At 44.7% G+C, this 20,143-nt stretch overlaps 1 protein-coding gene across 1 annotated transcript in view; it reads right to left on the bottom strand.

Moving 5' to 3' along the window:
- UMODL1 (uromodulin like 1) overlaps positions 1-20,143 on the bottom strand; it is a 58,525-nt gene that overhangs the window by 24,373 nt on the left and 14,009 nt on the right. Inside the window, exons 3-11 of the mRNA XM_054191247.1 lie at positions 14,842-15,003; positions 14,328-14,434; positions 12,223-12,415; positions 11,118-11,258; positions 10,199-10,318; positions 8,188-8,442; positions 6,662-6,774; positions 3,950-4,169; positions 229-366 (exon numbers count right to left, since the gene is read on the bottom strand). Of these exons, the coding sequence (XP_054047222.1) occupies positions 229-366; positions 3,950-4,169; positions 6,662-6,774; positions 8,188-8,442; positions 10,199-10,318; positions 11,118-11,258; positions 12,223-12,415; positions 14,328-14,434; positions 14,842-15,003 (1,449 nt within the window). The remainder of the gene's footprint in view (positions 1-228; positions 367-3,949; positions 4,170-6,661; positions 6,775-8,187; positions 8,443-10,198; positions 10,319-11,117; positions 11,259-12,222; positions 12,416-14,327; positions 14,435-14,841; positions 15,004-20,143) is intronic.

Below are 20,143 nucleotides of genomic sequence, written 5' to 3' on the forward strand. Positions count from 1 at the left end.
CTAATCAAGAAGGATCTCAGAGAGATTTCATCTGAAGATATAGATATGGTTCACCTTCATGTTCAGAGACAGACCATATATATACTCCTTTGGCCAGAGACTGCAAAGGTGCATCTATATACACGTTGTGTGCTACGTAAACTGTTGCAACAAAAGCAAAGGTAAAAAACCACAATTTATTCCAACCTTTCGTGGGAAAGGGAAATTACATGCCAGTCTTTTGCTCACCCTCACAGTTTCTTCCAGGTCGGGATGGATTGGTATCCATGGTTGTCTTGCATCTGCACAGGTACGAGCCCATCAAATTGATACACTCTGCGAACACAGAGCAGTCATTCTCGGCGGGAGAAGCACATTCATCCCAGTCTGTAAAACCAAAACCAGAACGTCAGTCAGACAGCCTCCCTTCTGGCTACATTAAGCTAGAAATAATCATAAAGCAGTCCTGTCTTCAGCTTTGGAATTTATGAATGTGGTCTTCCTTTTTCGTCGGTTACCTGACAGCCAAGCTCTGAGTGATGCAGAGCCCTGTCTGTGTTGTTATTCTCTCACATAAAAAGCAACCTTTGTCCTTGTACTCTGAAAACAATTTTCTCCAGGTAAAGACTTTATTAATTTTTTTTAGAAGTAAACATTTATTTGAAGTGACAAAAATATTGTAGGTTTGTGCTATAGCTATATCAAAAGCATATATTATACCAAGTTCTGCACGCAGTTCCTCCAGGTACATCAGGTAATGAATAGATCTGTTACCACTAGCTACCAGTAGATAGAATATTAAATAGATACTTAATCCAAATAATCTTCTCCTTCAAATAGAAGGTAAATGCAAGTAACTCCCCCGAGAAGCACTCTGCAGTTCTTAACAGAAAAAGTGCTAAGGGCAAAAACTCTTTTTATAAAAGATTTCTTCTCAAAGGTAATACTGTAAAATTGTGACCCTCTTTCTGGTAGTCTCAGAAAAGAGATTCCAGTTCATCAATGCATGGATATGCTCTAAGGGTGTTCCTTATGTCTAATTTTGGCTGCTCTGAATCAGTTAGGGATGCTTCTCTCATGGAGTTATAGACATATTTTATATCTGAGCCTCTTCCCTCTTGAGGGATTTAGATCTGAAGTCTTGTATTACCATTCACACCCTGTTCCAGTAAATATGCAATGGCCGAGTTAATGCTTTGGACACAAATAATTGCAGTGAATCCCACGTGAGCCCTGCCTGTGTGCGCTCCCTTGTGCTTACACCTGCACTGCCTCAGGGCCGTAAGTGGGGGAGGGCAGAAAACCAGGCTGAAAACCGTGCCTTGGAACAAATAATTCCGATCAGAGGCTAGAAAATTGTTTTGAACAATGCATTATCATAAGCGCTTGTTCTGCGAACACGCAGAGATTAATCACTGTGATTCTTTCTCCGAAACAAAGGGAAGTCCCATTCTAGAAACAGAAAGCACAGAGCCACACATACATGCACATACATGTGTTCGTCTTTCTGCTTGCACGTGGCCTTCCCCTTGTACTTCTTCCCAGCTAACATTGCAATTCTTTTTCCTTTCTTCCTCATTAGGTAGTTGTTGTAGCCAGGATTGTTTCCGTTAGTCAATTTCACGTGCCTATGGCCAGCACCTGCCTATTGCGTTACAGCCTAGGCCGCTTAGAGGGACCACACTGCAGCCGTGGCTAAAGCACCAGCAATGAAAGCGCTCTCTCTAATGCCTTACTATGCTATGAGGTAATTGTGACTCCTGATGGCTCCAAACACCATCTGAGACACGGTCCTGTGCTAATTGCCAAATAACTTACATTCACTGGCTCCATTGCCTCTGAGGGTTTCCTTTCTCAGCACTTAGCATGGCTTTTTAAGCAAATTCCTTCACCTCTGATGGCCACATTCAATCACGCATCAGACCAAAACATTTATGTTCTCTTCTCAGCGCTCACTGGCACTAGTACCTCACTCGTGCACACACACACACACACACACACACTGCACTTTTCTCCTCTATAACCATTACATCTCAGCCAAGGTGTGCTCTGTGCTCTCTTTCTGCACTCTTGGCATCTCTCTGGACTTTCCCGTTTGGCAAGTGCCTTCCCCCACATACACACCCCCCTCAACCAACAGTCCCACTCCAAGAATTATAAAAAAACCCTGCCTTTGTGTTTGCTATGATTACCCATTATACCTGTAAGGGGTACATGCAATGGGTAAAATTTTGTGAAGCTCCTTGCTTAATGATGTTGGAGATGCGAAAGGTTGGTATGATTTCACGGGGAACCCGTGGAGGAGAAATCTGAAGAAATCACTTTGGATTCAGGGATTCTTGGACCAGAAAACAGTCGGTGGCTGAGAGAGTTAGTGAGAGGCATCATCTACACTTGCCGCATTCTTACACTTCTCCAGGAACTGGCTCCTGGCAGCTACTGAGGACGAGATATTGTGCCTAGATGGATCTTGGGCCTGACTCAGCACACATCCCTTTCTCTTTCCTTAGCATGCCTCACACAATAGACGGACATTTTAGTGTCTCTATTAATCATGTCAGTAAGCTTAATAATTTATGAGTCTTCAAAGAGAGACGCAAATGCTCCACCCCCTTCAGTTGTGCTGTCCCTTCTGACTTCTCATCCTTGCTGCTTCAAAATTGATTTCCCTGCTCTGCCGCTGTCACTAAACTGAGCACGTAGCCTTTTGGTGGCCAGGCTCCACAAGGATCCAGGTGGAATTGCTCCACTGGTGGAAGAGGAGCTGTGCGGGCTTACTGCCAAAGGGCACATCCCAGGGCTCTCAGGGGTCAGGAAGCAAAACAGCCCATTATACAAATCTTTCCTTCATGTGCTACACTCCTTTGCCTTCTTTTCCACATCTGAGTTCAGGAAACTCATGTCAAACACACGCTTGTTTGAGCAGAGCTAAGAAATAGATCCCTTTTCTCTGCCCCTAAGGAGGAGCAGAGGAGTTGGCTGTGCTCCCGGTGAAGAGTGGTGCTACTGGAAGCCGCCTGGCTTTCTGCAATTAAAGTAACAGTCCAGAGCTATTGCCTTCTTCCTCCTGGCTCTTTCAGTCCCAGGATCAATAATGTTTGTACAGTATTTTGGCACACATCAGCATCTTGTAATTCAGTATCTGGTATTTGGAGGCTTCAGGTGCAATTTGTCTCTCCTGCTTTTTTCCTGTCCTGTTCCCCTTAACCTCCATGTGCTCTGCAAATCCAAAGGGAGTTTTCCCTGATCACAGTAAATAAGCTTTTAAGGCCTCAATGCACTGGGGGAGAAGAATAAGCAGTTCTGTTGGCTTTAGCAACTCTCCAAACTCTGGCTGTCTCTGCCAGCTGGGAAACCTGAAGCCAGAACTTAGGCCTTTGAAGATAAAAATGGTCATTACTGAAGATCAAACAAAGGCCTAGTTTAGCATAAATTCCTTATGTGTTTCTTTACTCCTGTTCACTGAGAGGACATTTGGGAATTTCTCTGGATGGATTTCTACAGTGAAGATGTTAGATTTCTTTTCTTAAACCCTGGCCCAAATACAGCCCCACAGCCTTGAGGCACAAAACTGTCTAGAGGGCACGTGTATCTGAAGGCTACAAATATTCCACAGTAATCCTATCTGCAATTCAGTGTGAGAAAGATATGGCAAGCTTCCAACTGCTCACAAAGAAGAGAGGAAGGAAAAATTAATAGAGAAACCGAGGGCTCAACTCCTCCTTAAACACAGCGGAGCAGCGCCTGCAGGTACCTGGGGACAGCCAATGCTCTGTTGTCTGACCCCTCCTGGGCTTATGGATAAATGACCATGGAGGAGTTCTCATGTAATGATTTTTTCTCCAACAAACTACATACTTTGTCTCTCTAAAAATTACTTTTCATGAAGAATGACGGTGATACTGTGCATGATCGAAATACGAACTCTGTTTTCTTGTTTGAAAAAAAAAAAAAAAAGAAAAAAAAATACCTTCTACTGCAGTGTTCTGCTGATCCACCAAAAGCGCAGAGCCATTGTGCAGGTAAGAAAGCACTGGGGCAAACGTGGAGGCGTCGACCAGAAACTCGGGATCCTCCACAGTGATTCTGAGCCTCACAACGATGCTTCCGGCTTGCAAGGATTTGGTCTGCACTTTCAGCTTCCCAGATTTGTATAAAGTAGAAATGTTGGGTGGAAATGAATTTTCAAGCTGAGCAAAGGGAGGGAAGCATCGACAATTAGGAAGCCAACAGGAATACCTCCTTCTAAAACTGAACTATGGTGGTACCATTTTAAAGATTTATATATGCACAACATAGAAAATGTTGCAAAAAGAAAAGTTTCAAAGTGTTTCAGAAATCTTGCTTTCCAGAGATTATTGAGGCACAGAAAAGTGTGAGTCTCCTTGGTGCATCTAGGTACCCTTGAAAATGGTACCCATCCGACCACTGGTCTTAGAAGCCAGACTTCATTTTGGCTCAAGGGAACAGAATTCCTTCTGCCCCTGTTTGCCTGCGTCACAGCTGCATTGGCCCCGTAAGTCTGCAGGCATCAGACCCTTGATGTTAGCTCTGTATGTCACATAAGCTTTTTGTCCCAAGCCTCCTATATATTCACCTCTGCACACCCAGACACTGTAACTTGGTCATCTCCACTGTTGCTGGAGCAGACTCTGACTTGATTTTTGACTACTATCAACCAGCAGTGCCCCAGGCAGTACCCAGGCAGACCGAACATCGGCCAGGGGCCAGTCCCAACAGGCAATCTCAGTGTGACCAGCGTGCTTCAGGAGACCCAACTGCACAGGTACAGGATGGTTTGTGTCAGTTGGTGTCAGTGCCAGAGCATGGTTCAGGAAATGTTTCATTTACTGTTATGGGCATAGCTTTAGCTCCCAGCGATTATTTGAAACTCACCAGACCAAGTCCACCCTGCAGCTGAGTCCAATGACAAAGAAATCTCAGGATGACCTTACAGCGGCCTTCCAGTACCTGAAGGGGGCCTATAGGAAAGGTGGGGAGGGACTCTTTATCAGGGAGTGTAGCCATAGGATGAGGAGTAAGCGTTTTAAACTGAAAAAGGGGAGATTTAGGTTAGATATTACGAAGAAATTCTTAACTGTGAGGGTGGTGAGACACTGGAACAAGTTGCCCAGAGAAGCTGTGGATGCCCCGTCCCTGGAGATGTTCAAGGCCAGGCTGGATGGGGCTTTGAGCAGCCTGGTCTAGTGGGAGGTGTCTCTGCCCATGGCAGGAGGGTTGGAACTAGATGATTTTTAAGGGCTTTTCAACTCTAACCATTCTATGATTCTATGGGAGACAAGAAAAATAGAATCATAGATTCTAAATAAGGGTGGATGACCTCAACAAAATGCATTTGTGGCAGCTCAGCTTCAAGGCAGTATCACAATTACACTATGGTTAATTATCAATTCGGTAAGTGGACACATGAGTTGAGCAAAAGGTATTACTTTGAACATTAAATCTGGCATACTGCTGTCTGTATTTGAGCTCTGCAGGAGTTGGCTGTTTTGCCTTACATTTCTAGAAAGCATCTCCTTGCTTGAACCTTTTGTTCCTGCATACACCTCAAAGGATGCCTTTGAGCACGCAATGCAACACCATAAATCAACACATCTTTGCTCCCATTCAGCCAGAGCTCCCTCCAAAATATTCCTATGAACAAGCTGTTTAACTGGTCTAAGTTCAGATCAGGGTGGGAAGGCAAGAAAAATAGAGGAGAGAGGAAGTGAGAGGGGGATGCTGGCTCCCAACCATCCAAGGAGGCAGAAGCAACACAGATGGGCAATGCTCCTTTTCCTTCCAAACCTCATGATGCCAATTAGGCCTGCATCAGTCTCAGAGGAGATTCCCTGACAAAAATCGTCCTGCACAACAAAAGCGAACAATTTCCACATATGGGAAATAAAACCACGTCAGGAGGTTCAACTTGCAATTTCTCATGAGCAAACACCTCTTCTCTCCTGGCTTCAAAAGTATAGCCCCGTTACTGTTTTTATTTCCTCAGATGTATATTCATATATGTTTATGAGTCCCCCTTTGCTTTGGGAAAGTCTAGTTTTGGATGGAGATTCCAGTTCCTCTGTATGGACCCTGTTCTTTACAACAAAACTGTAAGAGATTGCTGTGTCTGAAACATCCCGCCTGTTTGGGAAGCTGGCAACAGACTTCATGACTCAAATTTTGTTTACGGCTGTTTACACCTGAGCATGGACAGTGGCTACATGTGTGCATGAGATGAATGGGGCTGGAGAAAAAAGCCTGACCTGGTCACTTTTCCTTAAGAAGAAAAAGTTTTGAGAGCAGTCAAACATTTATTGATAAGACATCACTGAAATGAATGACAGCAATGTAATTTCAATAATCCATTAAGAAGCCTCAAGTCAATTCAGTGTGAGTTTATTGCCAAAGTAAAGATCCAAGGAAAGGAGTCCCTGTTGCATGCTTGCATTTTTAATCCCTTTACTCTTCTGTAGAGGAAAATGCTCATTGCCTCCATTGCTAATAAGGCCAAGGGCTTGATCTGTTTAGTCAGTTGGATTTTGTTTTAATTATAAGGAAAGGTCACAGGAAAGAATATGATGATTTTCAAGGGATGTTTCAGCCAGGCATAAAATCCTCTATTACATTAATAAATTCTAAATTGAAAAAGATATATTACCCACATATGTTTTAGCATTACCTCTGTAAGCAACAGTCTTGAAAATTCTTCATATGCTGAGCTGCTGGCATTATGGAAATCTTCAGTGAAGTTGTAGTTGAGAATCCTCATAGTCATACCAAATATCTTGGCATCTGTAGGGCACAACATTTAAACGCACACTGACAAAGCAGAAGAGGAAAGGATCCAGCCAGAACTGATGTACCCAGACCAAAATCTCAGATGTCGGAGGGGGAAAGAGAGGAGAAGGTTGAGAGAGTTTAGTATTAAACCAAGAAAATAAAGCCAATACTCTGCTATAAGCCTCCCATACATTGAGGAAATGCACTTACATCAGATCCATAAAGATATTTAGGTGCCTAATTCCAGCTGTGTGAGAGCTGGGTATACACATATCCTTGTAGATCTGGCCCTACATAAGTCCTGCATTGAACTCCAGGGCTGAATTGCCCCTGAGCTCAGCTCTGATCCACCAGTCACAATTATTATTTTTTTCCCAATCTCGGTAGCATGGGTAGTAAATATATTCTTAAACTGAAAACAGTAACAGAAAGCAGTGCACACCACTTCTCTGTGTGCTAAGCCCTGACAGATAACGAACAGAGCACGTGAGCCGAAACCAAGAGCCAAGGAACCTATTAACCACTTTAACCTGTATAAACAGTCAGAGGCTGTTACTCTTTGGACTGATCTTTGGAAAACTCTTCTTTTTCTCAAGGGCTCCAACTTCATACTCTGAAGTTCAGCCTACTGTTTCCGTAGCCACTAGACCTCCTACTTTCCCACTACAAAAGGAGTAATTTCCTTCTGACCCAGACTGGAGACATCCCTCGTCTGATCAAAGGGAAGGTTCTTACAGATAAACATAAATAGCAGTGTTCTCACTCTGGCCACTATTAAATAGTTCACTGTCTGTGTTTTGAAGAAAATATGGAGAGATTTCTTTATTTGCATGAAGGCTTAGGAAACAATTTAAGGATAAAGGAAAAGCAGAATTTTGTTTGATCAACAGACTAGGGTCTCAGGGAGCTAGCATCACTAGCTAATTGAACGAAATTATGCAGGTATTCTTGCAAGCTTTCTTACACAGCCCTTGTTATTCCCTTTAATCCTGGTCACTCAAAAATATTCAGCTGAATGCGGCCATCCTCTGGGAACTCTTGTTAGGATAGCTGAGCCCTCGACATAATGACTGCATTTCTCACTGGCCACAGTCCTCAGCCAGGAAAAATGGGGCCTGATGGGAGATGGGTGGCAGCAGAATGCAGTACCAGGCACAAAAAAAAATTAAATGGGTATTCCAGCTTAGCCTGGTATCTATAATAGTCTGAGTCAGCTCCAACACTGCTTTATCAACTAAGGCCAGAGCTCTGCTGCCTGATAGTCTGAGTTGCATAAATGATGGCGTAGAGGAGAGAGAAAGTGCTGAAGGAAGAGGGAAATGTAAGTCAGGGAGGACCAAATGGATCATTGCTGAACTGCAAATGAGTGGGAGAAGAGAGAGAGGGGGAGGGAGAAATTCTATATTTTTTAAAGTAGCTATTTACCTGTTTTAACATTTTGATGGGAAATGCTGGTTTTACCACAGGTTTCATAGCCGAGCTCTACTGAATACATCACACCTGCTTCCAGTCCAGACACATCCATTTTCATTTCTTCCGTCTTCAGGTTTCGTATAATCTCTTTGCCCTTGAACACTTGGACTTGGAAAGTATGGTTCAGAGTAGAATTGACATGCCAGGACATTTCAAAACTGTTGCTGGTAACGCTGAAGATTTGGTGGTTTCTAACTGCAGAGGGATCTATTGCAGTCCCAGGAAGAGTCATCACAGAAAAAGAAACATTTCATCTTTAAAGCATTGTGTTATTCAAAATCCATTATAGAGAAGCACTTTGATAATCAATAGGAGAAGCTCCTTTTTACATTACATCAGGACAGATTCTGCCTCTCTCCCAGTACCAGGTACCCTCTTCCGTGAACCATCCCATTAGAGGGATTGGGTGCTTACTCTTTTTATTTCTTTGTACTATACCTATTCATGTTGAATCTCTCTTAACGCTAATAATCAGCCAGTGAGCTATAGGTTCAAGCAACAGAAGTAAGTTTGGAACAGTGAATCTGTGTACTCTACATACATTGACACCTTCTTTGCCTCTTGTCACTTTAATCATCAAAATGCACCTCTTCAGGCAAAGTCTGCCTTGATTTATGCCTGGAAAAAAACCACAAACCCTGGCTTTTACAGGCTGGGGGCAGAGTGGTAGGCAGCGTTTCGCCTATTTATGCCACTCTAGTCCAGTGCAATCATTGTCATGTCGACGGGAAAAGACAGGACCCTTGAGAGATGATTCCCCTCCTCGAAGGAGGAGGAGGAGGTGTCTAAATTGGGTAGGATGAATTGCCCTCCAGCAGAGCCTGTCTGTCTCCACTAACTAGAGAGAGAGCCTGGATGGTGAGCACAGACTAGAAGTCTCTCCTGTAGACAGCTGGGGTGAGGTGAGATGAATATCATCCCCCACACTAACCAAGAGATCATGGCATGCTGCTGCCCCAACTTCAATTCTTTCATGCTGATGGTTAGCCTGGGAAAAAAGGGTTATTTTCTTAAATTATTTCAATAGGACACAATTGTTTCCAGGCCTCTGAATCATATGGCTGCCAAACGCCCCCAAAGACATACTGCCTCTACTCTAGCAGGACTTCAGTGTAATTCCTCTAGCTTCAGCTTGGATCAGAAATTGTGGACGAAGACCAAGAATATCCAGCCTGTCTCTCTGACCTAAGCAAAGAACTACTTAAAGCTATTTCCTCCCACAAGAAGAAAATGTCTTAAAAAGGACTGTGATAACACTTGCCTGAAAGGGCTGAAGCTGCCCATATAAAGACAAATCTACTGGTGTTTGTTCCCATCATAGTCCCTCAGACAGCTATCATGTATAGCAGGAAAAGTATTCACAAAGGTTGACTCCAGTGTAGGGTAGCTGCGGCCAACTCCCGTGCTCATGTACCCCACCATCATCTTCACGGACTCCAAAGCAAGAAGCCCACATCCTGGTGGCTGTGGCCAGGAGGAGCTCCGGTGGTTGGTAGCAGATCCTCCCATACCTCGTTCTGGGACAAGCCTGGGACATGCAGTGAGCTGGGTCCAGGGCAAGTGAGTAGTGCTGGCCTTGCAGAGCCCTCACTGGCATGCTTCTCACGCTGGAGGATTATCCAGCACAAGCCCTGTGATGGGACCTACACTTGAATGGTTCACCAGGTGCAAGTGGCTCAAGAAGCCAGCGTGGCCACCTCCACTTCCAGGGGGCCAGCTCCCTTTGGTAGCCATGGAAATAACAGTGGGGCTTCTCCAGTGGTCACAGCACTACAGACCCCAATACGAATGTCCTGTTTGGGCAGCCTCTCTCTTTTCATTTCCATACATGGACTTTCATTCCAAAACTATTACCAGCTTCTGTGAACACCCTCCTGTAACTCAACCAGCCCCAGGACAAAGGGATCAAAGAGTGGATGAATTAAAAGCAAGACAATATTAATTCAAATCCAAGGTTACTTACAGCACCCAGCATCTGTAGATTGGTTAGTCAAGGACGAGAGACTTGAATTACTTATAGACGGAGAGCTATTGCTAGCATTAATGAGATCCAAAGCTGAACTTGGAGTAGATGCTGCTATGCCTACGGGAAAAATAGTATTATCAAAGAGTTAAAGCATTCCTAACAAAGCAAATCCGAAATAATACCATTCATGTTTTCCGCAGATGAAAAGCAGCAAGAGAAATAATATAAATAGAAATGAAAATAAATGTATTATCATATCACAAAAGCATAAAGTAATACATTATCTTAATTTTTGAGATTAAAGGATTGTAAATTTTTTTTCTGACTAAAGCATTGGATCTGCAAGCAGTTATTTATCTCATTATCTTTAAGCCTATTAGCAAGCCCATTGATGTCTGGGCTGTAAGTACATGCCTCTGTATTTTGCTGAACTGGTAGAAAGTATTATTTCACCCATTGCCAAACTCCGTCTGCCTCCAGCAGAGGACCTCGTATAATCCAGGGTGGGATTATACAGCCACTGAGTCCCGGCTGCAGTCACACAGCCAAAATGGGAAGGAGAGGTCACGTACAAATAGTGTCACTCATCGTATTTCCCCGGGGGGCTGGGGAGGTGCACTGACACTGAGCGACGTGCTCTGAGAAGCAGTCAGGGTCTGAAGCTAGAGGGTTTGGCAGGTGAGTGAGGACAGCTGAGGGTGAGAGAGGAGAAACAGCCAGGTACTGTGAAATGCATACACTGCATTTCAATCAAAAATGGCTAACAGCTGGCTTACGTGGCATCTCCTCCCGACAGGAGGAGAAGGGGCACTGCGTGCTCCAGAAATCTTTGCCTTGCAGGTGGCTCCTGCCATAGACCGCAATGTCTTGCAGAAGTGTTCTGAGTATTTCCCAAGGTGAGACCTATGTTTCTTACCTTCCTTTCTTGGGCTCAGGTGGTGAGGGTTGACATCTGCATGTTCACGCTGAGGGCCACAGCTGTAATAACCCTCCAGATTTACACAGGTGTTTTTCTCGGGACAAGCATTCAATTCAACATGGGAACATTCATTGACATCTAAGAAGAAGAAGACACCTTGCACAGATATTGATAACAGCGTCAAGATTGATCTGCAATGAGTGTAGACCAGGCTCTGGATATGATAAAATCATTGTAAATCTGCAGTAACTCTGCTGAAACTGTTCTGGGTGTACACGGGTGCAATGAAAACAGAATGCTGCCCTTCCCCAAAACTAGCCCCCACTCAGTTATAACCCTATCGCTTTTTACTCCAACTCTTTGGAATAAGAGGACAGTTAGTGGCAGCTCCTGCTTACAGTGGCAGGATGTCATCCAAACCTAAGAAACGTCAGCGGTGGGGGTGAAGGACACCTACCCAGTGATTTCACTGGAAGTTGGACTGAGTTTTCAAAAGTAAACACAGAATAAGAAGTGAGAACAACGCTGTTTACGGGTGCATTTCAGAAGTGAAAACATTCAGATAACTACACAGTAATAAGTAGATTAAAATAATTTAAACTCAATATATATAAATATTTACCTAACATTTAAAAATTAGGTAGTAATATGCTACAGTAATTAACAGACTACAAATACTCCTTGTTTCATGCAAGCTACTAGAAGTAAGATATATCTATAAGAACAGACTATGCGTGCTTCACAAGAATACTCTAAGTAATTTTTTAAGAGCCTGTTTAATACAACTAATGATTGTGCTACAAATGTTGAACACCTTTGCTTTTTCATATGAGGATGGTCTATGTTACGCTATCAGGAGAAAATAAAAAATTGAGGAAGCAGGACTATTCCCCTCCAAACTATTCACTCCAGAATAATTACTAACTAACTACAACCCTCTCCATCCTATAATGGATAGGTTAGGGCCACTTTTGCAAAGTTTACAAGATTCACTACTCTGTTTTTGAAAGAAAATTGATAGTCATACAGACAAAATCCCAAGTGAAGTTGGACAAAGCCCCGTGAAAAAGCTTCCCCCCGTGGCAGGATTATAATAATTAACCTTGAACTTCTGTGTCAATCACTTCATACACACGCTTCACGATATCCTTCAAGGAAGAAGAAACCTCCGCTAGCGGAGCTGGCTGATGCAGTCCAATGAGAACATGGGAGGCCACTGTCCCAGCATATACTTCTGCATGGTTACTCTGGATGTGGTACACAGAGGCATTCAAGGGCTGTAATGCACCAGTAATCTGGAAAACAGGGTAACAAACGCTTTGGTATCTCATTTCTTTATCAGCACAACTGTATGGCAATGAAGCATAATCTATGCAACAACTATCATCATAATCTGAGTGTAGAAAGCACCAATTCAGAAACCATACCAAAGTGGCAACATTTAGGTCTGTATTTATGCAAGGTGAGCTCTTCTTATTATCACATTTCACAGCAGAGCTACAGGACAGCAGTGACAAGCTAAGGGAGGTGTGGAGCTGCATGTCAGATCTCAAATGCTTAGGCAGGAGGATGCAACTCAGGAAAATAAGAGAAAGGCTCAATAGACAGAATATACTTTAGACGTGCTATTAAAATTCATCTGTTACAGCTGTCAAACACTTCTTACTTTAAGCAACTAAAAAGACTGCTGGCACAGGGAGTAGAAAGAAAAAGAAGAAAAGCAATAGGCTGAGCAAGAAGGCTGGGACTGAGAGCCATGGAGAGACCCCAGGCCCGACCGAGTCGTCACAACTGTGAGTCAAGGATCAGAGAAGGTACATGGTGGTGGGGGGCTGAGCGTTAGGAATCAGCAGAGCAGACAGGACCTGGGAGACCTTCCTCTGAGTAATAATAGCTCATTGCAAAGTTTCAGTTTGTATTTGCCATTTTTTGAGTGTTTGAATTTGCCATAGCTTGCTTTAGGCCAAGACGTAAAAGTCTTGGTAGATCATTGCCCTCTGTTCCCTACTATACAGTGACAGGACCAGGGTTTCCTGCTTTTTAAGGATATGGTGAATTCAGGTAGGAGGATGAGGTAAATTCATGCAACAACCCCATGCTACTGCTACCTTCTATTCTGCCCGTCAGTGCTGGTTGATGATGGGAGATGGGTTTCCTTTGCTACTAGCCCACTCCCAGCCAGAAACTGGGGAGGAGCAGAAATAAAAATGGAGGGAAATAGGCAACTGCCCTCTTGGGTACCTTTCAAAGGACACATACAAGCCTGGTTCTCCATGTCATCGTGGCATTAAGGCCTGGAGAGTCTTTGCCCTAGTTCATCAATCCATTCCCTAAATACCACCTGAGGGCCAGAGAGGGCTCCCCTGTCTGAGCATGGCTTTAGTTTGTAGCCTGCATCTTCCTGCAGTGCCTCCTTTCAGGAAGCGTGCCTTACTTCTCTGCTGGGGCTCTGCTTTTCTTGGTTGCCTTGGACTCTTCCTACCTGCCATGTCAGGGATGGGGAGAGGCACGCCGTGCTGCTGGCGTGTGGCCGTGCACGTGTTGTTGCCAATGCCACTGCTAATCCAGGCACGAGGCAAAGCCTTGGTCTGACAGCAAAAGCAACACCCTGCTGTCTCCCCCAGCGCTGTTTCTGTGGCAAAAATGACAACAAAATGCCCTTGAGCCAGACACAGTCCCCTGCCATAATCCTGGGGTTTCACAGTGAAGCTTCTGGTGCTGCTGAGGCCACCTGCCATGTAGGTCCCAGTGCCGTAGATCAGGTGTATCGCTTGAAGGGTTTAACTCAAAACACCTTATCAGAAAGCACCACACTTTGCAGGTCTTGAAATCTGGACCCTGTTGGTCATAGACCCAAAACTGAACTGAGCTGGAGCTGGAGCAAGCATTGCTTAAGCAAGAAAAAACCCTATATTTCAGAATATCTTTAAATTGCCCTCGGAAGAGACCTGAAAAATTTACTAAGGAAGCTGGCAGATCAATGTTACTTGAGCTCCTTGAGAACGAGTGTGACATTCACCAGTTAGAGATAAATTAGGGCCCCAAAAAATTATCTAGTGGAACAAAGGGGGAGTGACTGGCTGGCAAGGTTATGCCCAGCGCAGAGGACTCTGAGATCCTTCCTGGGCTGGAGCAAGTGGTGGTGACTGACTAACAGAAACAGGGACACAATGAGCAACACACGGGAGCGTTCGTGTTTGTACATACCACGGAGTGCAAAAGGCGTGAATGATTCAGAAGGTAGGAATCCACTCTGATTAATTCATTAAAATCCATTTTCACAAGCACTGTCACGTTGTACCAGAATGTTCTTCCTGAAGCATACAAAATAAAACAGCCAAGTCATCTGAGGTCTGATGCTGTAGAAAGCAACAGAGCTATAGGAAGGCTCTGAGAAACCGAGGCAAGCTTTAACTTTGACATTATGAAGGGTCCACGTACAGCCATCAGCTGCGGCCTCGTTTGCCAATTGCCACAGGCAGCGGCACCAGCAAAGGAGGAGAAGCCAAGGAAGGTCCACTGGACCCACAGCACCCACGCACTGTTCAGTGCTCCCGGGTGCAAGTACTGAAGCTGAATATCCTGGAACTGATCCAAAGCAGATTCCCGTATTTGTTTTATGAAGAGCTATGGTAACAGTTTTCCTGCCCGCTCCCACCCTCAGAAGGAAAAATTAAGCATATTTCTATTAGAAGCAGTCTTGAATTTATCAGTAACATACCCTCTGGCATTGGATCCACACAGCCTGCTCCTTTGGATGAGTTGCAGCATTTTTTAAGCCCTGGACATTCAGTATCGAACGTGCAAGGATAATCAGATGTTTCCATATTCTCCATTGGACAAACACCAGGTCTTGAGGCAAATACACTGGATCTATTGAGTGCTAAGTAACAAAAACATTTCTGAGAACAAAAATATAGAAAATCATTTCCATAAAACTGTGCTATTTAATTTACAGCAAACACCTCCTCCTCATTTTAGAAGTGTGTCTGCTCTGAGGTTTTCATGGGGAGAAAATAGCAGCTTAAAATACCGTTATTTCATGTTAAGAGTGTAAATGTTCTCAGACTTTTCCCTTGTTCATGACATTTCTGTTACAGAAATTTTGAATTGATAATTTTCCATTAATAATTATGGATCGATGGATGGATAGATAGATAGATATGTAGATAGTCAAGTTTCTAAATGTGGAGACATTGAAGCACTACAAAACAGAATATATGCCTGATGTCAGCTCTGACTAATCCAAGCCATATATAATGATCAAGGGAACAGGTCATGTCTAAGCTAGAAATCGTGAGTTCTCATTTAACCTTTTGTTGCGACAAAGTTAACCTTTAGTTATAGCAATTGAGGATGTTACATGAGAGCGGAGACAAAATGCTCTTCTCAGGTACAGTTAAGTGGGTTACACACAGAGGGGCGGGAGAGCAGAACTGAGCCCACGGTCTGCAGCCTGGCAGCAGCCGCCCCGTATCAGCCAGCCAGCCACCGCGGGAGGCTGGTAGCCCACACCGGACAGCCCTGCAGAGAGAGCAGCTAAGGCAGAAGGTTGCTGCTTCCCAAGCCAAGGGCAGACGGTGGTCCTGGCTCAGGGCCAGCACATGCTCTTCTCCAGACGAAAAGAGAAAATATTTCTAAGCTCTACGAACATCGCTTTCACCCACACTCTCAAACACAGCCCCAAGTAATGCTCAGCTCTGGTCTTTCTAATCAGCCTAAAAGATTTCTTTTTTTCCATTAATTTCGTGCCTACAGGTTTTTGGTCCTATGAACTCTTGATCCATTACTGGGCAATTAAAGTCATCCACTGGACATGCAGTCTTATTTGCATAAAGAAATAGGCTATTAAGACCAATGGTTTTAAGACCTTTGTCTTTTGGTCTGTGTCTTTTGGGGGGCCCTAAGTATGCTTGTCAAAGGTCTCTAAAAGGTAATTAAGAAAAGCAAGCATAGCTTAATGATGGGGGTCCACACCTCTGATGAAAAACCTGCCAAAACCCACAAGCTGGAGAACTGAGTTGAGACCTCTTCAGCAGCCTGCAAGTTACTTGCAGGTGGAGTTTCAAAGATTTGCATGGAGAATACACGGGACGGCACTTTCCCACAGTCTTTTATGTCGTATTTGATACACTGTGTGTATACTTTGTGTGCACACAGCCAACGAGCACATGCTTTAACAGGGCTGTGAGCATCTGTCAAGTAGAGCTGGTGTTAGACCCACAAGACCTCTGGGCAGCAAATTAGGGAACTCGACCCCCACCTGGAAAAGGGCGAGAAAGAAACCCTCTGCGTGCTCCTTCTGGGACGTTCGCCCATCCTGCCAGCCTCTCTCACTGGGAGCTTGCACAGACACGAGCGCCAAGGGATTTCCCTGCGTTTGCAGGGCACCAGGGCTCCTCACTATTCCAACCAGGTGCATCTTGGTAAGTTTGACACAAGCATCTAAATCCCTCCAGCTCTGCAATTCAAGTGCAGTTCAAGCAGGTTTGAAGTTCAAAGCAGCTTTTTCCACCGGAGTCTTTTTTTGGCATGCTTTACTGTGGTGTAAAAGATTTAATGAGTCACATGCAATTTATCTCAGAAAACACTATTGAATCCTGGCTGAGTGCCACACTAGCCATTTATCTAACATCAAAAGGTCATCATTTTCGGATCAGCGGAAACAGAGATGGATTCACATCACATTTCTGCCTAATTGTACCAGATGCACTTTGAAAATTCAATTTGTGCTCTCCACTTCAATCATCTTGGGGACAGTCACTTACCAAGCAACGCTGCCAGCACTGGGGAGCAACCCAGCCAACTCCTCTGTCGGTTGGATAAAGTATTAGGCTTTTCTCCTCCGTTATTTGCATAAACCTACAGAAGCAGAAATGCAGCACCCAGTGCTTAGCAACGAAAGCTCAGTTACCAGCCTGCCTGCATGAGAGCCGCCGGTCTGCTGTGACTGCAGGATGGAGGGATCTCCCAGGAGACAGATGCTGAGGGACTCCATTAGCTCAGCCCTAACCCCCTTCCTCTCCCTCCTTCCACCTGGAAGGGCCGGGTTTCATCCAGAGGGTGCGGCAGAGCCAGGAACCGAAACCCTGCATTCATCTCAGGCATGAGAAGGCGGAGACAAATCTAGGAGATTATAGGAGGATCTCCTGGCAAAGCCTGCTACAAAGGCAGGCTGGCAGTTTTCATCACAGGACATGTTTTCGGGGTCTTTGAGCACTGCTAGCCTTTAGCTGCTCAGACAGATGTTTTTCATCCTGATTGCCTGTCCGTGAGTTAATCATGATGGAGGGCAGCGTCGGGATGCGCTGGTTCAGCATCTGACAAATATTTAAGACTCTTCCCCATGAAAAGCCATGTCACGCGCTAGAACATATTCAGAAGCCATGGGCTAAAATCCAGCAACACCTGCTTCTGGGTGAGGTTCCACCCTCCCACCCCGGGGGGATGCCGCGACGCTGCCCGCATGCCCCCGGTGACACCGCTGTCCCATGGCTTTCTGGCAACGGCCCAAGCAGGAGGGACAGCTGTGCTGCGGCTCCCCGCTGCTCCAGTTAGACCCAGCATGCAAATATCTGCACGCAGGCTCTGAAAGGTCTCAGCCCTGCTGAGGAACTACCTGGGCACCTGAAATGAACATTTTTTAACTTTACAGTTGTTTTTTGGAAAACCTTAGGAAGTTATGCACACAAAGCATACTCTGATTGAAGTGTGGCCTTAACATTGCAAATCAAGAGCTCTCGAGTTACGAACTCTAGGATTAAAGTTGCCTGGGCCTTCTTATTTCAACGTATTTTCGTATACGTGTGCTTAAAAACCACCCCTCATCACGTGTTGATGCACTGTTTGGATCCCTGGCTGGGATCCAGCAGGGTCAGATGGCAGATAAGGAAGGAACCTCTTGCCTGTAGCTCTCTGGTTTCATCTTACCCAGTAAGGTGGAAGGTGGGCAGCAAACCAGCTACCAGGAGAAGTGGCCATGCCGCTTATTCAAGCAGCCTGGAGAAGTGGACCCTTTCTCTACCTGAAAGAAAAATCCTGCAAGATGCTGGGAAAGTTCCTTACAACAAACTCATAATAACCTTTCAGAGCCATGGTTTTTGCAGGTCCAGGAATCTGACCTGCAGCCCTGGGACCTGCTTAGCAATCAGGGGACTGCTCACAGTCACCATCGAGGACACGAGGCTCTGCGCTCCAACCACGCAAGTTGTTAAAAGCAGCACTAAATGCGCTGAAAATCAAAATCAAAATAAATTTTGAAAAAAAATAAAACCGCATCCTAGGTGTCTGAGAGTAGGCACACCAAATGGCTTGATCCCAGTCTCTCTGCAGCTCCATTGCCCAGCTGCGAAAGGCAGAGAACCTCCCTCCCTTCCTGCAGGATTCGTGGAGACGAATTGCTGCCCGTTGAGTCGCCCCGGGATTCACCTCAAGAGGTGATAAATACTTTTCTATTCAGAGAGAGGATTGGCAGAGCACTGCACCACGCACCAAACGCGGAGGCCAGGATGACGCGCTGCTGGGAAGCTCCTTAGAGGGGCTCCATCTTCCTTGAGCACCACAGGGAAATGCGGTCCTCGGGGCAAGGCAGCGCCAGGTAATTAGAAGAGTTTACTAATATGCATGCATAGGCACAAAGAGAGGAAACAAAGATTGGTTTTATTTAACCCTACCTTTAGAATTAATTATAGCACTTCCTAACTATTAGATACTTCACTTCGCAAGTTTTATTTTTAAAAAGTAGTTTGTATGTGCAATACTATCCTTCTGGAGTGACGGGCAACTCGTGAGAACAACTGGAGTAACTTGACTAATGATCTAGACGTTTTTTCCCCAACAGTAAAGAAATAAGAAGAGCGGGGCCTGCTGTATCCCAGGCAGGGGCAAATGCTTCCTTCTAGGAAGAAAAGGTAGGGAGTGGCCAGGAGCAGGTTACTACGAAAGGTCACGCAGACCTTTCCACTCCTAGTAGGATGGAGAGCATGCCAACATGGATAACGTCAAGAAGAAAACACCAGTAGTTCAGCAGCGTGCTGTGCAGTAATTTCAGCAGTTCCAGTTTCTCTTTTCATCATTTATTTAAGACTGTGTCTAGACAGTGCATTACCATTCACAGAATTTATGACTAATGCCCTGAAAAGCAAAGATACCGGAATAATGTAAACACAGAAATCACCTAGGAGCCATTCCAATCCTTTTATGGTTTAAAACATTCCCAAATTAACTTTGACAGGAAAAAGAGTCAAGGTGACCACAGTATTTCATGGGCAAACCTGCCCAGAGCGCCCATCAGTATGTGGCAATGGCAGAGCGGAAATTCTGCAGCTAAGCTTTACAAGAGATTTACAGATTTGTTAATGTTAGGTGAAATAAACTCATCAACTGCTCCCAAGCCTAAAATATCCCTAGAGATGCTTTTTAAAGGCGTAGAATTATACTGGGAAAAAATATTTAAAATGTTACCAGGATGCCTTTTTTTCCCCACCCCCACCCAAGAAGACGGTCTGGATTTTCAGAGGTTCTGAAACACCTTGAAAATCCTGATCACTTACACAGTTTCTTGTGCAAACAGAGGCAACCATAACTAGCCAGTGACCCTTCAACATCTAGCTGAGACAGCTATTTCCTACTACTACAGAATTAAAAAGCAATTTTCTCCGATTGCTCTTCAGCCTTGTCATTTGATACATGCGTGCACACATGCATGCACATGCAAGCATGTCAAAAAGACCTTCCTGAAGTGACTATTCTACACTAATTAGATCTATGGGAAAATTTCCCCGGCATGGAACTGCTGCTTGGAAAATAGGTATGATCAACAGCGGGTCTGCTGCCGGTCTGAGAAGACTGCCTGGACATACGGTAACCTCCAGGTCAAATTTTGCCCTGGCTGACACTCCACAACAGCCATAGAGACAAACAATTGCAGGATACAATAAACGAGGGATGATGTCTGTCTAATTATGCTTTCATGCCTCTTCTCCAGTAAATCATTTTAAGAACAAGTAAAATACAATCACCAC

The sequence above is a fragment of the Rissa tridactyla genome, chromosome 1, assembly GCF_028500815.1.
Source record: "Rissa tridactyla isolate bRisTri1 chromosome 1, bRisTri1.patW.cur.20221130, whole genome shotgun sequence".
Classification (NCBI taxonomy): domain Eukaryota; kingdom Metazoa; phylum Chordata; class Aves; order Charadriiformes; family Laridae; genus Rissa; species Rissa tridactyla.